The sequence below is a fragment of the Oratosquilla oratoria genome, chromosome 7, assembly GCF_046742065.1.
Source record: "Oratosquilla oratoria isolate Oo_2021 chromosome 7, ASM4674206v1, whole genome shotgun sequence".
NCBI classification, from domain to species: domain Eukaryota; kingdom Metazoa; phylum Arthropoda; class Malacostraca; order Stomatopoda; family Squillidae; genus Oratosquilla; species Oratosquilla oratoria.
Window position 1 is genome coordinate 38,951,579 of NC_134783.1, and position 22,388 is coordinate 38,973,966.

Below are 22,388 nucleotides of genomic sequence, written 5' to 3' on the forward strand. Positions count from 1 at the left end.
ACATACACACACACACACACACACACACACACACACACACACACACACATATATATATATATATATATACATATATATATATATATATATATATATATATATATATATATATAAATTTTCTTTCCACAAAAAAAAAAATCCTTTGTTACATTTTGGGTGTGCAAGAGACTGTAAGATACCCTGCCAATAATAACAACAATAGATAACATAAAAATAAACGAAAAGTCAAGGATCTCCGTGTTGTGGGGTTGACCACGCAACCTGAATCCTTATTAACGAAAGAACAGGTGTTATTTATTCTTGGAATGACGTCCTCTGTTCTTCCTCCGGCAGACACCCTCTGTTCCCTCTGCTGGCGCTCCTCTTCGAGAAGTGCGAGCTGGCGACGCAGAGCGCCGAGAGCGTCAGCAGCGACTCCTTCAACCTGGACATCCAGGCCTTCGTGCAGCACCAAGAGCGAGACCGGAAACCCTTCCTTATGAACGATCCGGAGGTCGACGGATTGGTAAGTAGGACCTCAATCTCGTCCTCGAGGAATGGTCAAGGTCGAAATTCGATTTTTTTTTTTTTTTTTTTTTTTTTTTAATACTAGAAATATTGTTATGCCCTATTGGTTTTACCTTTGCAAAGACTCGCCCATGCTGTTCGTCACGAGGTAACGGCAACATTTTCTTATGGAAATCCAAAAAGCTTTTTTTTTTTCTTGACCATTTGCGTTCTTTCTCTTCTTCCATCCATTCACCCACTCTCCCCTTTCCTCGTCTTGCCCACGATGCTGTTCGTTCTCCTTCTCTATCTCTCTCTCGCTCTATCTCTTTCTCTCCCTCAGTAAATATATATATATATATTCATGTCATCTCAGAGAAAAGGGGAGAATGTGAAAGATAGTGTAGTTTCCTCTGTCGGAAGGCAAAGAGGTAACTTTTTTCCTTCTGCTTTCCCTAGTGGTAAGGAAGCCTGTCGTTGCAAGAGTATGAGTGTGTGATCCCCACTAGGCCATGAAATATGTTTGTGTGTGTGTGAGAGAGAGAGAGAGAGAGAGAGATTGTGTAAATGTGTTTGTGTTCATGTATACCCACATATGCGTATGAGTACATACAGGGTCAGGTAAAAGTGTGCATGTCCGTCTTCCTGCTCCAGTTTCTCCAAACCCGTTCATGACAGGGTAAAGAAGCGAAGTTTTCCAGACACTTTACCCAAACATTCTCTCTCTCTCTCTCTCTCTCTCTCTCTCTCTCTCTCCTTCCTCCTTGAGTGCTTGCACGTGCTTGCACTCCCACGCAAGCACCCGTTGTCGCCCGTGTTTGTGCTGCTTGGACAGGTGAGAACCTTGCATGCTGCAAGATTGATTACCGATGACACACAAGGCCATTGGCGTGGCCGCCAGCGCTCGGGGGCTCTCCTGCCCCGCCCGCTCTTAGTCGCCCCAAGGATTCTGACTTTTGTTGTTGTTGTTATTATTATTATTATATGCGCCTCTCTCTCTCTCTCTCTCTCTCTCTCTCTCTCTCTCTCTCTCTCTCCATCTCCCTCTCTCTCCATCTCCCTCTCTCTATATATATCTCTCTCCCTCTCTCCTCTCTCTCCCTCTCACCATCTCCCTCTCACTCTCTCTCACTCTCTCCATCTCCCTCTCTCTCTCTCTCCATCTCCCTCTCTCTCTCTCTCTCTATCTCCCACTCTATCTCCCTCCCTCTCTCTCTCTCTCTCCATCTCCCTCCCTTTCTCCCTCTCTCTCTCCATCTCCCTCTCTCTCTCCCTCCCTCTCCATATCCCTCTTTATCTCTCTCTCCCTCTCTCTCTCCATCTCCCTCTCTCTTTATCTCCCTCTCTCCATGTCCCTCTCTCTCTATCTATCTCCCTCTGTCTCTATCTATCGATCTATCTCCCTCTCTATCTATCTCTATCTCCCTCTCTCTATCTCCGTCTCTCTCTTATCTCCCTCTCTCTATCTCCGTCTCTCTCTTATCTCCCTCTCTATCTCCTTCTATCTACCTTTCACTCTAGTTATCTATGTATCTACTGTATATCTCTGCCTCCTTCTCTCTCTATCTACCTCTCTCTCTTTGCCCCTCTATCTATCTGTCTATCTCTCTATCTCCCTCTATATCCTTCTCTATCTACCTCTCTATCCGTCTATCTATCTCTCTATCTCCCTCTCTGTCTCCTTCCTTATCTACCTCTCTATCTCCCTCTATATCCTTCTCTATGTACCTCTCTATCCATCTATCTCTCTATCTCCTTCTCTATCTACCTCTCCATCCATCTATATATTTATCTCTATCTCCCTCTCTATATTCATCTCTATCTCTATTTGCCTCCTCTATCTCCTTCTATATATCTATCTCTCTATCTCCCTTTCTCTTTCTATCTCGCTCTCTATCTTTCTCTCTGTCTCTCTTATTATAATACCCTTAAATTATTATATGCGCCCTCTCTCTCTCTCTCTCTCTTTCTCTCTCTCTCTCTCTCTCTCTCTCTCTTTCTCTCTCTCTCTCTGTCTGTCTGTCTCTTTCTCTCATTCTTTTATCGTAATAACCTTAAATTCTAGTGGCACTCTTTTATTGTTACTTTAATCAAGTGTTCGGTATTGAGCAGCGCGCCCCCTGGTAGCAAATTATGTCGCTCCTGTGGGTGATGATGATTGGTGGGTAAGTATACGTTTGCTTGATCTAATATTAATTGGTTTCGTTTCCTGATGAAGTCTTTTTTTTGTCGTTTCGTATCGATTGTATTGTTTCGGGTGCCAGTCTTGCCTCCTCCGCGTCTCTTGGAGAGTTGGAGAGAGTTGAGGAGGAATGAGTGAAAAATAAAGAGAAAAGGATATATATATGTATATATATATTATTTATTTTATTCTATTTTATTTATTTATTTATTTATCTATTTATTTATTTATTTATTTATTTTTTTTTTTTTTTTGAAAGATGGATGGATTTTAGGGTAAAGTGGGGGAGGCCAATATTGAAACTTAAAGGATTTCATGAAACTCCCCTCAACCTCCCACAATCAACAATGTATCATGACTTGTAACCTTTATCCCTGCCTTCATCCAAAATGTCTTGCGTCAGTGTAAATAAAACCTTAGCACAAAGGACCCCATCAAAGAAAACGGGTTTACTGATACCTCCGTCAACATGGGCAACAGCCTTTAGCCGAATAAAATCGTCTGATGTTTACCAGAACAAAACCAACGAAGTACGGCATCCTGGCGAGGGAGCTGATGTTGGACGCAGGGGAGAGGATCACAGCGTGGGTCCTCTCGTTCCGAAGTTTTGCGATTAAATCTAAACTTGATTGTCCGTGGCGCCATCTTAAATGCAAGACAGGTCCCACGTAACACCTATGTAGCAGTAACACCTCTCTCTCTCTCTCTCTCTCTCTCTCTCTCTCTCTCTCTCTCTCTCTCTCTCTCTCTCTCTGCGTGTGTGTGTGTGTGTGTGCACGCGTCTTTCTTCTCTCTCTCTCTCTCTCTCTTTCTCCCCCGATGTGCTTAAATTCTCGTCTCTTCCTCTTCTTCCCCCTTTTTTCATCTCCCCTTCTTCATTTCCTATTCTTCATCCTACTTCTCTTCCTCCTCCTCTTCTTTCATCTCCTCCTTCTCCTCCACTTTCATCTGCACTTCATGCTCATCCTCATTTTCCTTCTCCTCTCTCATCTCCTCTTCATCTTCCTCCTCCTTATCTTCCTCCTCCTCCTCCTCCTCCTCTTTATTTTCCTTCCCGTCCCGACTTCCCTTTCCCCCTTTCCTCACAATCTCTTCTACCATTAGGTTAACAAAGGGCACTGCGGTTGGGGTCGAGGATAAGCTATTCACGAAGAGATACAAGGGAGGCCATTAGGGGCGTCTCCCCCGTGGCGGGAGGGAGGGGGGTGGGCCGGCTCGATAAACAAAACCTCCTCACACTTAGCATTACAGACGGGCAAAGGAAGACCCTTACAGACTCTCCAAGAGTCTTTGGAAAGGCCTAAAAGGGTCTCTGGTCTAATGGGAGACGACTGGCAAGGCCTCACAGTCTCTACGGAAGTCTTCGGAAAGGCTTAAGAGTTTCTGGTCAAGTGTGAGAGTCTGTCCGAGAGCCTTCGAAAAGGCCCAAAAGACTCGGGTCTAATGGGAGATTGACAAGACCCTCTTCAGGTTTTCTGTTAAGTGGGAATTGATGACAGTTACAGGATTCTTTTTCAAGAATTCATGGCCTCTCGTGAAGTGGAAACCTTCAGAAAAACCTTAAGGGGGTCTTTGGTCAAATGCGAGACTGGCAAGACCCCAGAGGAGTTTCTGTCAAGAGCCTACTGTCACTCGCAAAGTGAAGTTCAGCAAGCATGGCAAGACTCAGCACCTTAAACAATGGATTTAGATTGAGTTTAAGGGGGGGAGGGGGCACAGCCGGAAGGGGTTTCTCTTCCCATTCCTCCTCCTCCTCCTCTCCCACCTTCATCTCCTACTGTTCCACCTTCTGCTCTTCATCTTCTTCCTTTTCCTCCTCTTCCTCTTGCTCTTTCTCCTTTTCCTCCTCCTCCTTGGCATCCTGCTCCTACTCTTCTTCCTCCTCTTCCCAAATCTCTTCAATCTTCACCTCCTCATTCTCTTCCTCTTTAATCTTCTTTGTCTCTTTTTCATATTCTTCATTTTTTCTTCTTCTCCTCCTCCTCCTCCTCCTTTTTCTCTTCCTAGGCATCCTGTTCTTCATCCTTCTTCTTCTCGTAGGCATCCTGCTGTTCCTCCTCCTCTTGCTCTTCCTCTTCCTCCTCCACAGCCATTTTCACCCAGGCTGACCTCTCAAACGACTTCCTGCGGCTTCCTGTAGTTAGTTCCTTTTCCTCTTCTTTCTCACTTTTCCCCTCCTCCCTCCCTTCCAGTCTCCCAACTACTCCCACTCTCCCCCCTCTTCCCCTCCCCATACCCTTCCCCCTCTTCCCCTCCCCCTGCCATTCCCCCTTTCCCATTCTAACACACGTTCTTCGTTCTTCATTGACGAAAATCTCCACGATCTCCTCTCAGATCCTTGGTACTTCGGTCGTCCTGACTGTCTCTCACCTTCCACGGATGCCACTCTTGTGTGAAATAGGTGAATAGAATCACCTAGCGTCAGTCGGAAGAATATCTTTAAAGCGAATTTTTTTCCATCTTCGTAACAAAAGTTATGCACATGCGTGTGTGTGCACGCGGGCGCACACACACACACACACACACACACACACACACATACACATGCGCACGCACGCACAAACACACACACACATATACGCACGCACAAACACACACACACACACACACACACACACACACACACACACACAAATACGCACGCACCCACAAACTCACACACGCAAATACGCACGCACGCACAAACACACATACACATACACGCACACACACACGCACACATACACTCACATACATATGCGTACATATACACAAACACGCACAGTACTTAAATAGAGATAAGATTTGATGTAAACATGAAAAAGTAAAGCAAGATGATAAGAAGGGAGTAAGAACATGTTTCAACAGGAAGATGAGAGAAGAGGAAGAGAACGAATAGGAATGTGAAAAAAATCTGAAGGAGGAGGAGAGAAAAAGAAGGAAAAAAAGGAGGAGGAAGAGGAGGAGGAGGGTAAACGAGGGAGGAAATGATAAATGTGGGTAGGAAAGAACAGAGAAATGTAGAAATGGATAGAGAGAAAAGGGTAAGAAAAAGAAGAAAAAAAAATGTATGTATGGCTGGTAACACATAGAGTCAACAAAGGAGCAACACCCGTGGAGTTAGCGCCTCGCTCGATCCTCGCTTCGCTTCGCCTCGCTTCGCTTCGCCACTGACAACAACAGGCAAGCAAACACATACAACAAATAGACCAGGGGTTTGGCAGTCAACACCCACAAAAACACACACGACGGCGCTAAAATAAACAAACAAAAAAAAAAAAAGGGAAAATAAGTGAAGCCACCGCGAGTATCACAAACATAGCAAAGCGCGGTGCCTGGACAGGAGGCAACCTCGGGCGCCGTTTGAGCTTACAAGCGGGCAACCCGCAACTGAACAATGTTGGCACCAAAAGGGGTGTAACAGGGACAACACAAGCAGCAGGTGCTCACCTTGCACCACCACCACCTCCACCACCCTCCCCCCTCACCCCTTCACTCTACTCCACCGTCCACCTCCACGTCATAGCAACAAATACAGCAAAGACAACAAACACAGCGGGGTGGATACTAGGCACCCCGCAAACACGCACCTCGTCACGGCCCATGATCGTGGCAATCAAACGACCATCAGGGCATCTGGTGTTAGGTGGGGGGTGGGGGAGGAGGTAGAGGGGTAGGAGGAGGAGGAGGAGGAGGAGGAGGGGGGAGGAGGATTGTAGGGAGATAGGAGGAAGAAGAGGTGATGGGAGGAGGAAAAGGAAAAGGACGGAGAGGAGGAAGAGCAAAGGAAAGAGAAGGAAGAGGAAAAGGAAAAAGAAGAAGAGGAGTTGGGTGAGACAAGATCGTAGAAAGCAAAACCAAGGAGGACAAAAGCGAGAAAAACAGGATAAAAAAAAGAGAGAAGACAAAACAGGAGAAAAGAAAATAGATAAAAAGAAAAAATAGAATTAGATAGTAAAGAGGTTAAAGTATTTATAAGTGATAAAAAACGAAAAGAATAAGTTATGGGGAAGAAGAGACGGAGAGGATTTGGCACTGTCTATGAGGAGGAGGGGGGAGGGAGGATATGGAGAGGGAAGGGCTTGGATCAGAGCCCGCCCGAAGCGTGAGAGAAATATATATATATATATATATATATATATATATATATATATATATATATATATATATATATATATATATATATATATATATATGCAGGAACCTCACTTCATAATGGGAAACAAAATGCAAAAAAATATATATATAATTTTCTCCAGAGGTTCTTTTTGCATATACAGTATATATATATATATATATATATATATATATATATATATATATATATATATACATATATATATATATATAATATATATATAAGTATAATATGTGTGTGTGTGCATGAAGAATCACAGACGCGTGATCCTAGATAAACAGAAAACGACAAAGGAGTATGTGTTTAGGTTAAGGAAGGAACTGGGGAACATTAGTCGGAAAATCTCTCCCCGTGACCTACAGCTTCTGATCCTGAGTTGCTCTTGATAATAAAGCTTAGATTGAATTTGTTAACAAGTGTATCTTTGATCAGACTGGATCCAATTATAATTCTATTAAAGCGTGACTTAAAATTATAGCTTTGGAATTTAAATATCCTAAGTACCTCATAGAGACTTTTCTCAAAAAGGTTAGAAATTCTTACTATGAGGAAAAAAATCCAGTAAAGTCTTTTTTGTTCAAAAGATCTACATGTTCTTCCATTCCACGAGAATTTCGTCAGACTACATCATATTCTTAAGAATCTCATCATCCAAGTAGCATTTAACAACTCCAATACAGTTAAAAGTCTTTTAATTAAAAATCCCCTGAAAATGAGGAAGGATGCGTATGTCATTCCATGTAAACAATGTGACAAATGCTATATTGGCCAGACTGGAAAAGAATTAAAATTAAAGTTGAAACAACATCAATATACGAGTCAAAAGTGCACAAATGTCCAACGCGTTTTTAATCACACAAGGGATTGTAGCATTGTATTAATTGGGAAAGTGTTCAAGAAATTATTAAAAGTAAGTCACTCTAACCAAACTGGTTTTATGTATACATTCTTGTTTCTTCTATGTATGTACCTTGAAGATGCCTGCATAGACGAAAGCACTCGGTCTATAATCTATCATTTTTAGTTTGTGGTTTACTGCATATATATATATATATATATATATATATATATAATATATATATATATATATATATATATATATGTGTGTGTGTGTGTGTGTGTGTGTGTGTGTGTCAAGATTAACTATGACTTAAAGATTTATTGTTATGATCAAAAGGTACAATGTAAAACGTGTTTAACTAAATGAATATATCTATCTAGCAAATTACTGATGTATTTCCCAGTCCCCGAGAGAAAAGAAAAAGAAACATGTTGAAAAATCACCAGGACGATCTCAAAGATGAAATGGAGACAGCGAGGAGGGAGTGAGAGAGGGAGTGAGGGAGTCAAGAGGCTGAAAGTAAGGAGTGAAGTTGAGGGAAGAATGACAATCCCAAGAACCAGGATTGTAGACGCAGAAGCCGAACAACTCTAAGGAGAAGTTGGAATGTTAGTGAGGAGAGGCGATGGAATGGTTGGAATCTATGGGAGCACAGCAGGGGTTGGGGGTGGGTTGGAATAGCGGATGTGGGTGTTAGGAAGGAGATGGCGTAGGAACTGGTCCCCCCCTTTTTTTTTATTTTTTTTATAAGTAGTGGTAATTTGGTAGCAATATGACTAATCGATGTAGTAAAAGAAATGGGAGGGATAGGAAGAAGGAGGAGGAGGAATCCATGAAGGCCTAAAAGTAGGATTAGGAAGAGAACGAGAACGAAGAAGGTGTAAGGATACATGAAGGCGTGAGAGGGAAGAGGGGAGGGGAGGGGGAGGAGGAGAGGGGAGGAGGGGGAGGGGGAGGAGAGGGTTTTATGGGGGGAAAGAGGAATATGAATAGTTTGAGAGTTACGATGGGTAGGAAAGGCACGGCAAGCACGGGGTGCTTCTATATAGGACAGAACAGAGGGGGGAGGGGGCTGAGGGAGGGGGGAACTACGAGAGGGGCTGGAGGAAGGGAGATTAAGAGTGAGTAAATGGGTGGGATGGGGTTGGGGTGGAGGAGGAACAGGTGGGAGTTGTCTCTGGGGGAGTTTAGATGGGGAAGATGAAAAGATGTAGTGGGTGTCTACCTGGGAGAGTTACTTTCTCTCTCTTTCTCCCTTTTCTCTCTCTCTCCTTCTTTCTCTCTCTTCCCCCCTTTCTCTCTCTACCCTTTCTTTTTCTCCTTCTCTCTCTCTGCCTTTTCTCTCTCTTTCTCCCATTTCTCTCTCACCTTCCTCTCTATCTATCTATCTATCTATCTCTCCTCTTTTTCTTTGTTTCGTTAGGTTGTTGTTTTTACCTTCGTTGTCGTCCTTTCTCCCCTCTCCGTCTTCCTTCTCTTCGTCAGCTTCTTTCTCCTTATTTTATGTCTCTTTTCTTTATCTTCGCATTTTTCTTTTTTCTTTTGTTTTTCATTTCTTATTCTACCCTCTCATACACATCTTCATTCTCGTTATCTTCTTCTTCCATCATCTCCTGGAGGAGGTAGAGAGTGGAGAACCCACGTACAGGTCTCCCTCCTGAAGGAGCACCCACCACACAGGTCCGCCTCCACGCCCACAAAGAACCAAGGCCCCCTCGAGGGCTGAATGAAATCGCCCGGCGTTAGTCAGAACAATATGTATAAAGGTCGGCTAGACTTTGCCCCGGTCTCGAAGGAACTTGTTAGTCAGTTGTCCGTTGGTGTGGGGAAATGTCCTCAGGTTTGGGGGACGGGGGAGGGGAGGCCTTCAGGAGAGGATCCTGACGCTCTTCCGGAAGGAGAGGTCTTGTCCGGTGAAGAGAAGTCCTCAGGATCCGGGAGGTTTGGGGGGGGGGTCAGTTTCTTTATTAGAGGATCCGGAGATCTCCCGGAAGGAGAGGTCTTTCTGGTGAAGAGGTCCTCAGAATCCAGGACCCGGGAGGTTTGGGGGGGGGGGGTGATTTTTTTTTTTTTTTTTTTTTTTTTTATTTAGGATCCGGAGATCTCCCGGAAGGAGAGATTGCGTCCGGGTGGGAATAAGGGCCTTCCCGGACGATTCTGGGGTAGCCCTTCGCTACAGGGGAGCTGCTCCGGATGGTAAATAAAATCGCCTGGCGGCAGACAAAATAAAAGGATGAGTGATATTCGGTACGTAAAGGATTTAGAAAACGGATATGGAAGAGGAGTGGAGGGGAGGAGGAGGAGGAGGAGGAGTAGGTCTTTTGAGACTGAAGTGGAAGACGAGGAGATATAAGGCTTATTCGGCTGTGAATTCTCTTTATCACCCTGACATTATCCGCCATATTTCCTCCTTCTCTATCTCTCTCTCTCTTTTATTTTCTCCTTTCTTGGAACGTGTCTTATTTTCTTTTTAATTTCTTTCTTTTTTCTGATTAATTTTTCTTTACTTTTTTCTGTAACTCTGTACTCCTGAACTCTCTTCCTCCTCTTTCTCCTCCTCCTCCCCTCCTACTCCTCCTTCCCTCCTACTCCTCCTTCCCTCCTACTCCTCATCTCCTTCTACCCTTCCTTCTTCTCCTTCTTTGCTTACTCTTCTTCCTCTTCTCTTCCTCCTCTTTCTTCTCCTCCTCCTCCTCCTCCTGTTACTACCAACACCAATACTATTACCACTACTACTATTACTATTACTATAGTACTACTAATACTACTTCTGTTCCTCCTCATCCTCATCCTCCCCCTCCTGTACTTCCATCTCTTCCTCTTCTATTTCTCCTTCTTCTTCTTCTTCTTTCTCCTCCTCTTCTTCCTATGATCTGCTTCATCACGAATTCTTCCTGCTGTATCATTCGCCATTATCTGTCCTACACCTCGCTTGGCTTCGCTTCGTCTCGCCTCCTATTCTTGTCGTTGTCTTTGTCTTCTTTCTTATCATGTCGATAATCCTCCCGTTGACTGTTCGCCTCCTCTCTTTTTTTATTCAATTCTTTCTCTCTTTCTCTTTTTCTTTTCAAAGGTGTTGAACTCAAGCTGCTTCCAGCTTCTTCACTATCTTTCGCCTCCTCCTCCTCCACTTCCATCTCACCCTCCTCCTCCTACTCCTCATTTTCATTTTCATCCTCCTCATTATTATTATCATCATTTTCATTATTAGGATTGTTATCATTACCATTCTCGTCATCATTCTCATCCTTTCCCCTCTTCTTCCTCCTCCTCCTCCTCTTCCTCCTACACATCTTTCCTCCTCTTCTTCCTCCACTCACACCGCACCTATAATACAATTTCAGAAGAAAATAAGAAGACAAGAGGACTAAGAGGAAAGAATTGTCTTCCTAGAGACGACAAAGAGAGCAAAGAGGAAAAAGAGGAGGAGGAGGAGGAGGACGGGGACGGGGTGGCGTGTTTTGTGCTCGCCAGAGAGGTCCTGTTTATGAGAAAGCTGGACTTGAAAGCAATGAAATGTGTATCAGTGGCTATTGCTCACTTTACGGCGAATGCCAAAGGAAGAGCCGATAATTTCTGAGAAGAATGCAAAGCTTTATGAAAACGATCGCTCACGTCCCTCTGTCATCACTGGTCTCTCTTCATCACTCTGTGTACTGTCATCACCACCAACATCACCACCTTCACTGTCATCACCACCTTTATCACTATCATCACTACTATCATCACGCTATCACCCTCTTCACCATCACTGTAATAACTACCATCACCACCACCATCTACATCATCACCATCACCAACCTCACCACCCCCATTATCACCACCACCACAATAAACTCGCTCATGCCACAAAAAAGTGGCCGACGCCAAAAAATAATGGCCCAGGCACTGAGGCGTCGCCAATGGAGCCTCTATCAAATTTGCACGCCATCATTCGCCCCGTAACGGCATAATGGCATCGCCACCACAATTGCTGTAACGGAGAAGTAACGGTACTCCCCCGACCCCCTCCCCCTAGTATCAGTTGTAGTACCGTCACGGCTCACGGTAACTCACGATTCTCACGGTGATATAAAAGTATAGGACTGACGTCACTGTCTTGGTGGTGATGGTGTAACGGACATGAGTGTTCTCACCTTTCCCCTTTTCTCCCCCCCCCCCATTTACTCACGAAAAAATCTTCTTTGCCCCCCTCACCCATTCACCCTTCCTCACCCACTATCTCCCTCATCTCACCCCCTACCTCGTAGTCACTCACAAAATCACCACTAAAGTACTCTTAGTCACTTCCACCACAGACACTATCACCACACTCGACACCACCATTATCATCGTCTCCGGTACCACCACAACCATTACAACACCAATCACACGACCATCGCTAAATGGCCGTCACTCCCACTATCACCATTTTTAGCACCATTACCCACCAGTTGCACCAACTCTACTTTCACCGTACCCTTGGAGCTTGCTGGTGTTTAGTCGAGTTTTCAGATCGAGGCCTTTTTAAAAGCAGTGTTCGCTCGTAATTCATTTTCTTATTTTCTATTCTCTGAATATTTTCCATATTTAATAAAAAGTAAGGAATGTCCAGCAGTAAATTTGAGTCTAATTTATCTGTGTACGTATGTACGTATAAATGAATAAGTAAAAAATGTATGTAAGTACATGCGTATGTAATGTATGTGTGCGTGTGTTTGTAAGTGTTTGTGGAGGATGTGCATATATATATATTATATATATATATATATATATATATATATATATATAGAGAGAGAGAGAGAGAGAGAGAGAGAGAGAGTAGATAGATTGATGGATATACGTGTCTATATTCTTATATATGCCTTTTGTAGATTACGTATGCACGCGAGTTATACATTTGTTGTGATACAAAGTCATATTGGAAGAAACTCACTGCCAATTCATTAGTCAACTGTTCTATGGACTTTTTTTTTCAGCCGAGATTTTTCTATATGAATTTCAAAGTGGTAATTCTCAATACCAATTCTTGCTGGGTGATGTATAGTTGCCATTGGAATATATATATATATATATATATATATATATATATATATATATATATATAATGTATGTATATGATTATGTTTAACATCGCGAACTCCCCTATCAGAAGACTAGGACGGTGCCCCTTACAGAGGACTTTGTAGCGTAGAATTCAATGCACCATGCCCTAGGTCCAACTCGCTAGAGGCATGATTCGACCTTCCTTCACCTTGACCTCCGCCGCAAATAGCGACGCTCTAACCCGCTCGGCAGCACACGACAGAATCGGCCCCTCTGCCCTTCTTGTATGTAGTCTTCCCGTGCCAAGCTATGCATCCTTGATGAAGATGTGTTTGTGGCACGAAAGTACTTGCGGGCGGGCGGGGGAGGGGGGGGGAAAGGAAGAGTGGTGGGGAGATTGTTTTCTTATGGACCTGCCTGACGTAGTCGTTCCGGGCTCTTTAACACGCGCGCGCATGTACGCATGAGAGGACACGCGCGTGCTCGCACATGCGCACACACACACACACACACACACACACACACACACACACACATATATATATATATGTGTGTGTGTGTGTGTGTGTGTGTGTGTGTGTGTGTATGTGTGTGTCTTCACATATTAGCTAGCCTGTATGAAAATATAATTATTTGTGCATAGATTGATTTGAAAGAGGTGATCTATCATATATCCTATGATTTTCTATGAAAGACAGAGAAAAAGAGGGATAGATAGATAAAGAGGGAGAGAGAGAGGTACGTAGTCCTCCATAGCCCGCATTTCCTTTCGGACCTGAATGAAATCGCACGGTGTTTAACAACAACAACGCGGTTACCATGACAACAGAGAGGCTGATAATAATAACTTTGTTAGTCCGCACCTCCACTGCAGGACCTCCGGGCTATCCTGTACGGGGCGATACTAACCCAATACGGTGACGCTCTTTGCCTTGTTTAGATTGTACTGACAGTGTACCAAGCCCAAGACTGATGCTGGTATTCTTAAAAAATATATTTCGTTATATAAATCTTATATAAATCCTTGGAAGGTAAAGATTTATGTAAGGAAAGTATTTTTTAAGAATACGACCGTAAGAATCTTACGGTGGTATTCTTAAAAAAAAAAAAGTCTTTCTTTATATACAGTAAATATTACCCTCCCAATAATTCATATAAGATTTATATAAGGAAATATTTTTAATAATACCACCGTTATTCTCTTCGTTTATTCTATCTGTCGCCAGGCGATTTTATTCATCTGATAGGAAGAAGCAATAGCAAAGCCTAAGATTGTAGCCGAATAGCGGTTCTTAAGAATAATTGTGAGGTAATTATGAGGCCAGGCACTTGTTTGAGGCAATGATGAGGCTGGCACTTGTGATGATGTCATGAGCTTCAGTGCCAAGTGTCGGGCAGCTTCACGCAGCTGCTGCTGCTGCTGCTGCTGCTGCTCCTGCTGGACGACAGTTGCTCCAGTTATTTGGTGTTTACTCACGTTAGATGCTGGACTTTCAGGGAAATTAGGTAGTTGGCAAGTGAAATGATATGTCTGAAACTTAGAAGAAAATTATATACACACAAGTGTGTACACACACACACACACACACACACACACACACATATATATATATATATATATATATATATATATAAATATGATGTATATACATATATATATATTTATGTATGTATATACAGTATATATATTTTGAGAGAGAGAGAGAAAGAAAGAAAGAGAGAAAAAGAGACGTGCAAAGACTCAGAGAGTTCTCAAGTTCTATAACAGGAACACCATTATGGCACACAACGAATGTTGCAGACAGTATATTCCTCCCTACAAGAGCAGATCCGTCACCTGTAGGGCCAGTACCCGTAGTTACGGTCGGGCAGTAGTACTGCGCTTGTCAGCAGGTAGGACGGTGGTCGTGGTAATGGGACTTTAGTAGTTGCAGTAATAATTACCCTCCCGGTAATAAATCAGCCCCGGTACAAGGGGATCCCCATTACCACTGGGGTCCGGTACTCCTCCTCCTTGCCCCGGCACGCCCATTGCCCCGCCCAGTTGGCCCTCGTCACTTACCTGTGGACGTGCGCCGCCCTGAATAGAGTCTTCGGTTTGCTGGTACACACACACACACACATACACACACACATGCACACACACACACACACACACACACACACACACACACACACACACACACACACACACACACACACACACACGCACACACACACACTCCCTGTCCCTCTCCCTCTCTCTCTCTCTCTCTCTCACCCTTATATGGCCCCAACCTCGTCCCCCTCTCGGTCGCAGAAAACATATCATTCTGTGGACACCATCACCTAGCACCCCCTGTGCACATTATGTACTCAAATTAGAATAGCCCTAAGATTAGCATAAATTGTATACTGCGAGTGTATCTCCGTATCGCTGTGCACTCAATAAGCCGATTATCATTATTACTTTTTTCTTTCTTTCTTTTTTGCCAATCTCGTTTTCTGTATCACCTGTTCTTCTCCATGGACATTTTCTCCATATTATTCATTTATTTCATTTTTACTTTGTCTTATCGTATTACTTGCATCCTATCCAATTCCTTCCCGTCCCCACCCCTCCCCTCCTTACCCCTCCCCTCCCACCACCATCCCATTCCATCTTATCCCTTCCCCTCCTTTTTCCTCCCCTCTCCACCACTCCACTCCCCTCCCCTCTCTACCCCTCCACTCCCCTCCCCTCCCTCCCCTCCCCTCTACACTCCCCTCTCCACCCTTCCCTTCCCCTCCCCTCCCCTCCCTCCCGTCCTTTCCCACAAACTACTCGACGCAGGTAGGGAAGGATGTCTTTGGCCTTCGGAGGATTCCGACAACATTGGCCCTTTGCCCTTCCTCCTTCTACCTGAAGGTCCTTCCTTGGCCTTCCCCTTTCCCTTCCGCTGGTCCTTTCGCAGTGGTCCTGACCCATGTTTTCTAACCCCTGAGATCTGACCTGACATGACTTTACCTGTGGCCTGACATGACCTCGCTTGTAACCTGACATGACCTCGCCTGTGACCTAAGATGACCTCGCTTGTGACCTAACATAACCTCATCTGAGGTGACCACCCCCCATTTTCATACCCATTCTTTCTCCTATTTACTTTCATTTCCCCCCAATTACTGTTTTTATGTTTTGTTTTAATTTCTTTTTCTCTTTTTCGCTCTTCTTTTTTTAAAACTTGTCACACTTTCTTTCCCTCTTCTCCTGGTCTCCTCTCACATCACTCTCTATCTCCCTCCCTCTCTCTCTCCTTTCCCTCTCCCCCGTCCTTCCCCCCATCCATCCTTCTTCTCCCTCTCTCCTCTTCTATTCTTGTTTCCTCACAGACTTTTTCAGTCTTCCCATCAACTCTCACCTTCTTTACCATTCGAGGCAACCCCATTCATTCTCTCTCCTTCCCTTCCTTTGTTCACTTCCCCCATTCCATCGCCCATCTCTCTTCTCCTCTTTCTTCACTTCTCAACATTCGTTTGTCACTTCATTTTGTCTTCCCCTTTTCCCCCTTTCCCACTCCCCCCTCCTTCCTTCTTCGTCTTCCTCTTCTCCTTTATTTCTTCTCTCATCCTTTTTCCTTCCTATTTATTTTCTTTTCCACAACATCCTTTCCTAATGTAATTTTCAGTATTTCTTTTTCCTCTCTCTTTTCCTCCCTTTCCCCTCTCTTTTCCTCCCTTTCCCATTATTCCTCTCCCCTTACTTTTTCTCTCAATTATTCATCTATCTCTCGGTCCCCCCCCCTCTCTTTCTCTTTCTATCTCTCTCTCTCTCTTACTTTTTATCTCAATTACTCATCTATCTCTCGCTCTCCTCTCTCTCTATCTCTCTTTATCTGTCTGTCTCTCTCTTACTTTTTCTCAATTATTCATCTGCCTCTCGCTCCCCCCCCTCTCTCTCTCTCTCTTTTCTCTATGTCTCTCTTCCTCTATTTCTATCTGTCTTTCTCTCTCTTCGTCTCTCTCTCTCTCTCTCTCTCTCTCTCTCTCTTTATCTGTCTGTCTCTTACTTTTTCTCAATTATTCATCTGCCTCTCGCTCCCCCCCCTCTCTCTCTTTTCTCTATGTCTCTCTTCCTCTCTATCTATCTGTCTCTCTCTCTTAGTCTCTCTCTCTCTCTTCTTCCACTCCCCTCTATCACTTTTTTCATTTTCTCCACTTTGTCTCCATCGTTCATTTTAGTGTCGCTTTTCCTTCCTTCTTCATCGTGTCATCCTCCTCTTTTTTATCAGTTCCTTTCCTCCTCGGTCATGTGTCTTTCTCTCTCTCTCTCTCTCCCTCTCTCTTTTCCACAGTCTATCATCTTATGATTTTCTTTTGTCTAGTACCATTCCAACGTAGATACGCTGGCCGAGCGAAATAGAGCGTCGCTACTTGCGGTGGAGGTCGAGGTGACGGCAGTTCGAACTCTGTTGCCAGCGAGTTGGACCAAGGGCATGGTTCATTCAATTCCACGCTACAAAGTACTCTGTAAGGGGCACCGTCATAGCCTCCTGATAGGGGAGTTCGCGACGTTAAACCGAATCATTATCCGTACACCTCGTATCCTCCTAGTCTTGGGTTCGAATCCCGCAGTTCTCTCCGAATTCCAGCAGTCGTTATCCTGTTATTTACATTTATCTAAGTAATTAAAAACAACGCTTTTTGTTGTCTTTTTTTTTCTTTTTCTTACAGTAATAGCTTAAGAATGAAACTTTAACTTCGAAACGGTTGTTAAAAGGGAATCGCCACTCCGGAGGTCATTAACACAGTTTTACGCCGTCGCAACGCTAAAGCCGGGCGTAATTTACAACGGGCGTTGTAAAGCACGCCCGTCTACCCATTCGCCCGTCCGCCCGCCGACAGAGAGAGTCACCGTTGTTGCCACGAGGGTCGTTATAGAGTACCGGTCGTTAGCGCATCGAACGACTGAGCAGCAAAAAGGAGGAGGAGGAGGAGGAGGAGAGGGGGGAACCCAACGCAAAACCCGTCGTGAACCCGATTTACGACGCGACCCGCGCAATGCAAGAACGGGGTTAGGGGGAAGGGGGGTTAGGTGTGGGGGGATTATGATGGGGTTGTTGGAGAGGTGGTGGTGGTAGTGGCTAAGATGGTGGTGATGGTGCTAGTAGTGATGGTGATAGTGCTGGAGGAGGAGGAGGAAGAGGAAGTAATGGTAGTGATGAGTGTAGTGGAGGAGGAGGAGGAGGAGGAGAGTGAATATTTTTGATGATAGTCCCTGTAATGGTGGAAGTAGTATAGATTTGATTCCTCTTGAGAGACAAACCACAGACCCAAACCTATGGGGGTTGGCGGATGGGAAAGGGGAGGGGCTGAAGGCGAAGGAGGGAGGGAGGGAAGGAGGGAGGATGGTGGGTTGTCCGTCCCCACAACTGACTAAGATTGTCTGTTATTTGTCACAAAAGTCACCTAGAAAATGCTCCACCGCATCACAAAAGTAAATCGAAGATCTCTCTCTCTCTTTCTCTTTCTTTCTCTCCCCCCCCCACCCCGAATTCAAAGGGACGGAGGGACCCGGTGTGAAACAGTTCTAATTTTGCGTCCCAAAGCTGCAGCTGCCGGGGAGAGACGAGCTGCAGCTATCCAATGGACCAATGGGATCAGCTCAGCTGACTGCCCCTGTGACGTAGATATGACGTATTAACACTGTGACGTCAGAGATCGACGTCACTCGAGTTTTCCTCGGGAAAATAAAATCACTTGACGACAGCCAGAATAAAATTTTGTTAGATATGGTTGTTTGGGTTTTTCCCCCTGCTGAATGAGATGGCTAAAGAAAATGGAGAAAAGTGGGAGGTGAGCCAGTTGTTGTTTGCTGACGACACTACGCTTGTGGCAGGGTGAGAATGGGGATTAAGGGAGTTAGTGACGGGTTTTGGCAATGTTTGCGATAGGAGAAAGTTGAGGGTAAATGTAAGTAAACGCAAGGTGATGAGATTTACAAGGGGAGAGGATGGGAGCGAGTTTGAAGTAAGCCTTAAAGGAGAAAGGCTGGAGGAAGTGGACAACTTTAGGTATTTGGGGTCGTATATGGCAGGAAAGGGAGGAGTGGAGATAGAGGTAAATTGTTGATTGACAGGTTAAAAAGTGTCATGAGGAATAGGCATCTGGGAATGAACGCAAAGAGGAGATTGTATGAAGGGGTGATTGTGCCTACGGCTTTGTATAGGACAAAGATTTGGAATTTAAGAGAGGCAGAGAGGAAAAGTTTGAAGGTGTTTGAGATGAAATGTCTGAGAAGTATGGTAGGGGTTACTAGACTGGATAGAGTGAGAAACGAGGAGGTAAGGAGGAGAGCGGGACTGGAAAAGGAAATGAAAGATAGGGCTGATGAAAGAGTATTGGGATGGTTTGGACACATAGAAAGAATGAGTGAAGAAAGATTAGTAAAAGAGGTGTGGAAGGCAGAGGTAGAGGGAATGAATGTAAGGGGACGACCGAGAATCAGATGAATTGATGGGGGGTGAAAGAGGACGTTGAGCAAGAGGGGAATGTCTGTTGAGCAAGGAAGGTAAAAGACAGGAGATAGGAATGAGTGGAGAGTGGTTGTGTATAGATGATAGAGTAATGCAAGAAAGGGAAGGGCGAGGGATGGGGGGGGGTAGTGGATGTTTATGTGTGAATGATATTTTGACGCAGCCCGAGGGGAGTTCTCTCTGTTTTCTCTTGTTCTGCATGAGCGGAGGTAGGGGGTTGCCGATTAAGTGAAGCGGCCTTGCTGCGTATGTACTGTGTCTTGCTGCATTGCTTCTGACCCAGGGCAGTGGGTGGGATACAGGAATGACCCGTCATCCATGAGAACCTAAGATGAGAAGGAGGAAAGGGCGATAGAGGGGAGTGGAATGGGTGGGAGAAAGTACGTGCCATTAGCTTGGCTACCTCCCTTATAAAGGGGAAAAAGCTCTTGGTGTAATGGTAGATAGAATTAGATCGCCTGGCGGCAGCCTGAATAATTTGACAATGTGATGATATCAGACGATTCTGTTCAGTCGAGGGGCCTGAAATGATCCAGACCCCATTTTGTACCTCAACTGAATACGGTCGCCAAATATTAGCCAGAAGAAAATGTATAAACGGTGTCATTAGGTTGAATCGACTAAGCTCTTCGTTGTTGACCTTTGCTGATGGGTTGGGACTCGGGCTGAGGACTGGGGACATAGGGCTGGGGACGGGTATTTTTTTTTTTTTTTTTTTTCTTTCTTTTTTTTTTTTCTTTTTTTTTGCCAGGGCTGTGACTAGGGCTTGGGCTGAGGACTAGGAACTGGGCTTGGGCTTAGATTGGGGCTGTGGCTTTGGTTGGGGGTCTGGGGACTTGTTTAGGGCTTTGGCTGGCGATGGTCTGGTGCGTTATGTTAGGTCTGTTGATGGTTTTAGTTATGGTTATGTGTTGTGAGTGGAGAGTGTGGGCGGGGGGAAGCGAATGTTATCAACATTCTTCATCGTCTTCACGAGAACCATAAAATGTATGTCACGATGTTGTCTGACGTGGGACCCAGATGCGTTTGTTCACTGTTGCATTGGATGCTTTTGGTGTGTCGGATGAAATATAGGGGGCGCTCAGAGGGAGGGGAGGTCGTGGTATATACTCGCGTAGAAATGTAGCGTCCTTTTTGTAGCGTGGAGGCTACAGAAGTGCTCAGGGTATCTTGACCGACGCACCCACCTCTGGTCTTGGTATTTTGGCTGCCGCCAGGTGATTTTATTCGTCTCCGTGACACTCACTCACTCCCCTCCCTTTCTCCTCCTCCTCCTCCTCCTCCATCAAGGTTGTGATAACCCTTGACTCCTTCCATAACGAGTGCTATTTTTTCTTCTTACACTGTCTAAAAAAAGAAGAAAAAAAAAACCTGTTAACCTTTAACGGGAGTGGAGGGGGGGGTCTAGTGCCACCCTTACGGACCCGAGCAACGTAGCATTTTTACATGATTGGAGACTTGTCTCCACTCAAGGAAGAAGGTTGATCGCAATATTCTAGTGGGATTTAGTGACGCCCCCACGGACCAGAGTCACGCAGTATTTGTATATGATTGGAGACGACCTTTTCAATACGATGCCGCGCTCGAAAGATTCTATTCTGGCTAAGAAACAGACCATCTGAGGACTTGAACTCGGGTCTCGATCGCTGAAGACCACTTTCAGTCAGGGGTCCGTCCCCCTGAAATGAATAAAATTGCTTTTCCTCAGCCAGAAGAAAGCGTTTCAAGTGCGTCACCTCTTCGTCGTGATTGTCTCCCCGAAGGATAGAAGCGCTGGTTATTGTCCCGAAATTCTAAGCCTCTTCTTGTCACTCTGTGGGAAGCGAAAGAAGTGATGAAGTGTCCAGATTTCAGCTTCAGGCTCTCCTTCAGAACTGAAGTTAAACTGAAGCTGCCCAGTGACCATTACCCTCTTGGCATTGTCTCTCATTTTTGAGTCATAGAATTATAATAAAGTGATTCACCTTTTTATTTGTAATATAATAATGACTTAATTCACTTATTTCTCTATACAATAATAGTTTGTTTCTATTTCTTTATATGATAATGTTTCTTCTTTTTTATTATAATAAAATGTTTTTCCTTTGTCTTTATATAATAATAATAAATTGTTCCTTCTTTTTTCTTTATATGATAATAATAACTTCATTCTCCGTTTTCTTTGTGTAATCATGATAACTTATTTCTCCTTTTTCTTTACACAACAATAAGAGATATGCACACATACGGGAGGGAGGGTGAGGGAGGGGGAGTGGTAGGAGAGGGTCATTTGATATATTTCTTTAAATAAATCATAATGAATAGAAGCTTGTGGATTGCGTAATGGGGTGGACACCGCGTAGCGTTCCTATGAATTTGGTTGTGGAGTGGGCGTGCGGGCGTGCGGGCGTTCTCGGGTTCGAGTCGGTGCTGCGGCGGTGCAGAAAACCCGGGGAAGGGAGCTAATTGATGGGACACCTTTATGGCAATGCGCTTTTGGGCCAAACCCTTTCTTTTTCCCTTAGCTGTGCTGCCGCTGATGCTGCTGCTCCTGCTGCTGCCTGCGCGAGATGAAGTGCGGCCGGGGGAGAGGGGAGGAAGAAGGGAGAGGGCGGAGAGGGGAGAAGGGGGACAGGGAAGGGGAGAGGGGGGAAAGGGGCTTTGGTGGTTAAGTGCGTTATGGTGTGGTGAGGGAAGGTGGAGAAGGGGGAGGGGAAAGAAGTGGGGGAGAGGGGTAGGGGAAAGGGGGAGGGATTGTGCTGGTACCTAGGGATGTGGTGTTGTGATGAGAATACTTCTGTCACTGTATGATGTGTTGATAACCCACTGTTTGTGTGTGTGTGTGTGTGTGTGTGTCTGCGTGTGTGCGTGTGTGATGATAAAGCCTCTAGCAGTGTGATGTCATCACTGTTGTGATGCTAAACGTCATGTAGTGAACTGCCTTCATCACGTTATGAAACTTAATTTATCGGTAATTGATATAATCGTAGTGGTGATGACGGTGATGATACTGAATGGGCGGTGATGTGTTGTTAATGTCATGAGAGTGGTGATAGCAGTGATCCTTTTGTGATAGTTACACTTCAGTGACGATATAACAAGTGATGACATGTGATGACATTAATGTAATAGTGATGAGAAATATGGAATGGTGATAGTAATGGTGAGTATGAGAAGAATATATTTGAAAATAATAACCCAACACACCACAATAAGTTCCCTTTTTTTTTTTTTTTTTTTATACGAGCAGTGAGGCGGGAGTGAGGA

General features: G+C 44.6%; 1 protein-coding gene across 2 annotated transcripts in view; it reads left to right on the top strand.

Annotated features, from left to right (window-relative positions):
- The window catches only part of LOC143027077 (homeobox protein PKNOX1-like), a 318,091-nt gene that overhangs the window by 161,484 nt on the left and 134,219 nt on the right, over nt 1-22,388 (top strand). For both annotated transcript variants that reach the window (XM_076188011.1, XM_076188010.1), the window contains exon 3: nt 334-505. In XM_076188011.1, the coding sequence (XP_076044126.1) occupies nt 334-505 (172 nt within the window). The remainder of the gene's footprint in view (nt 1-333; nt 506-22,388) is intronic.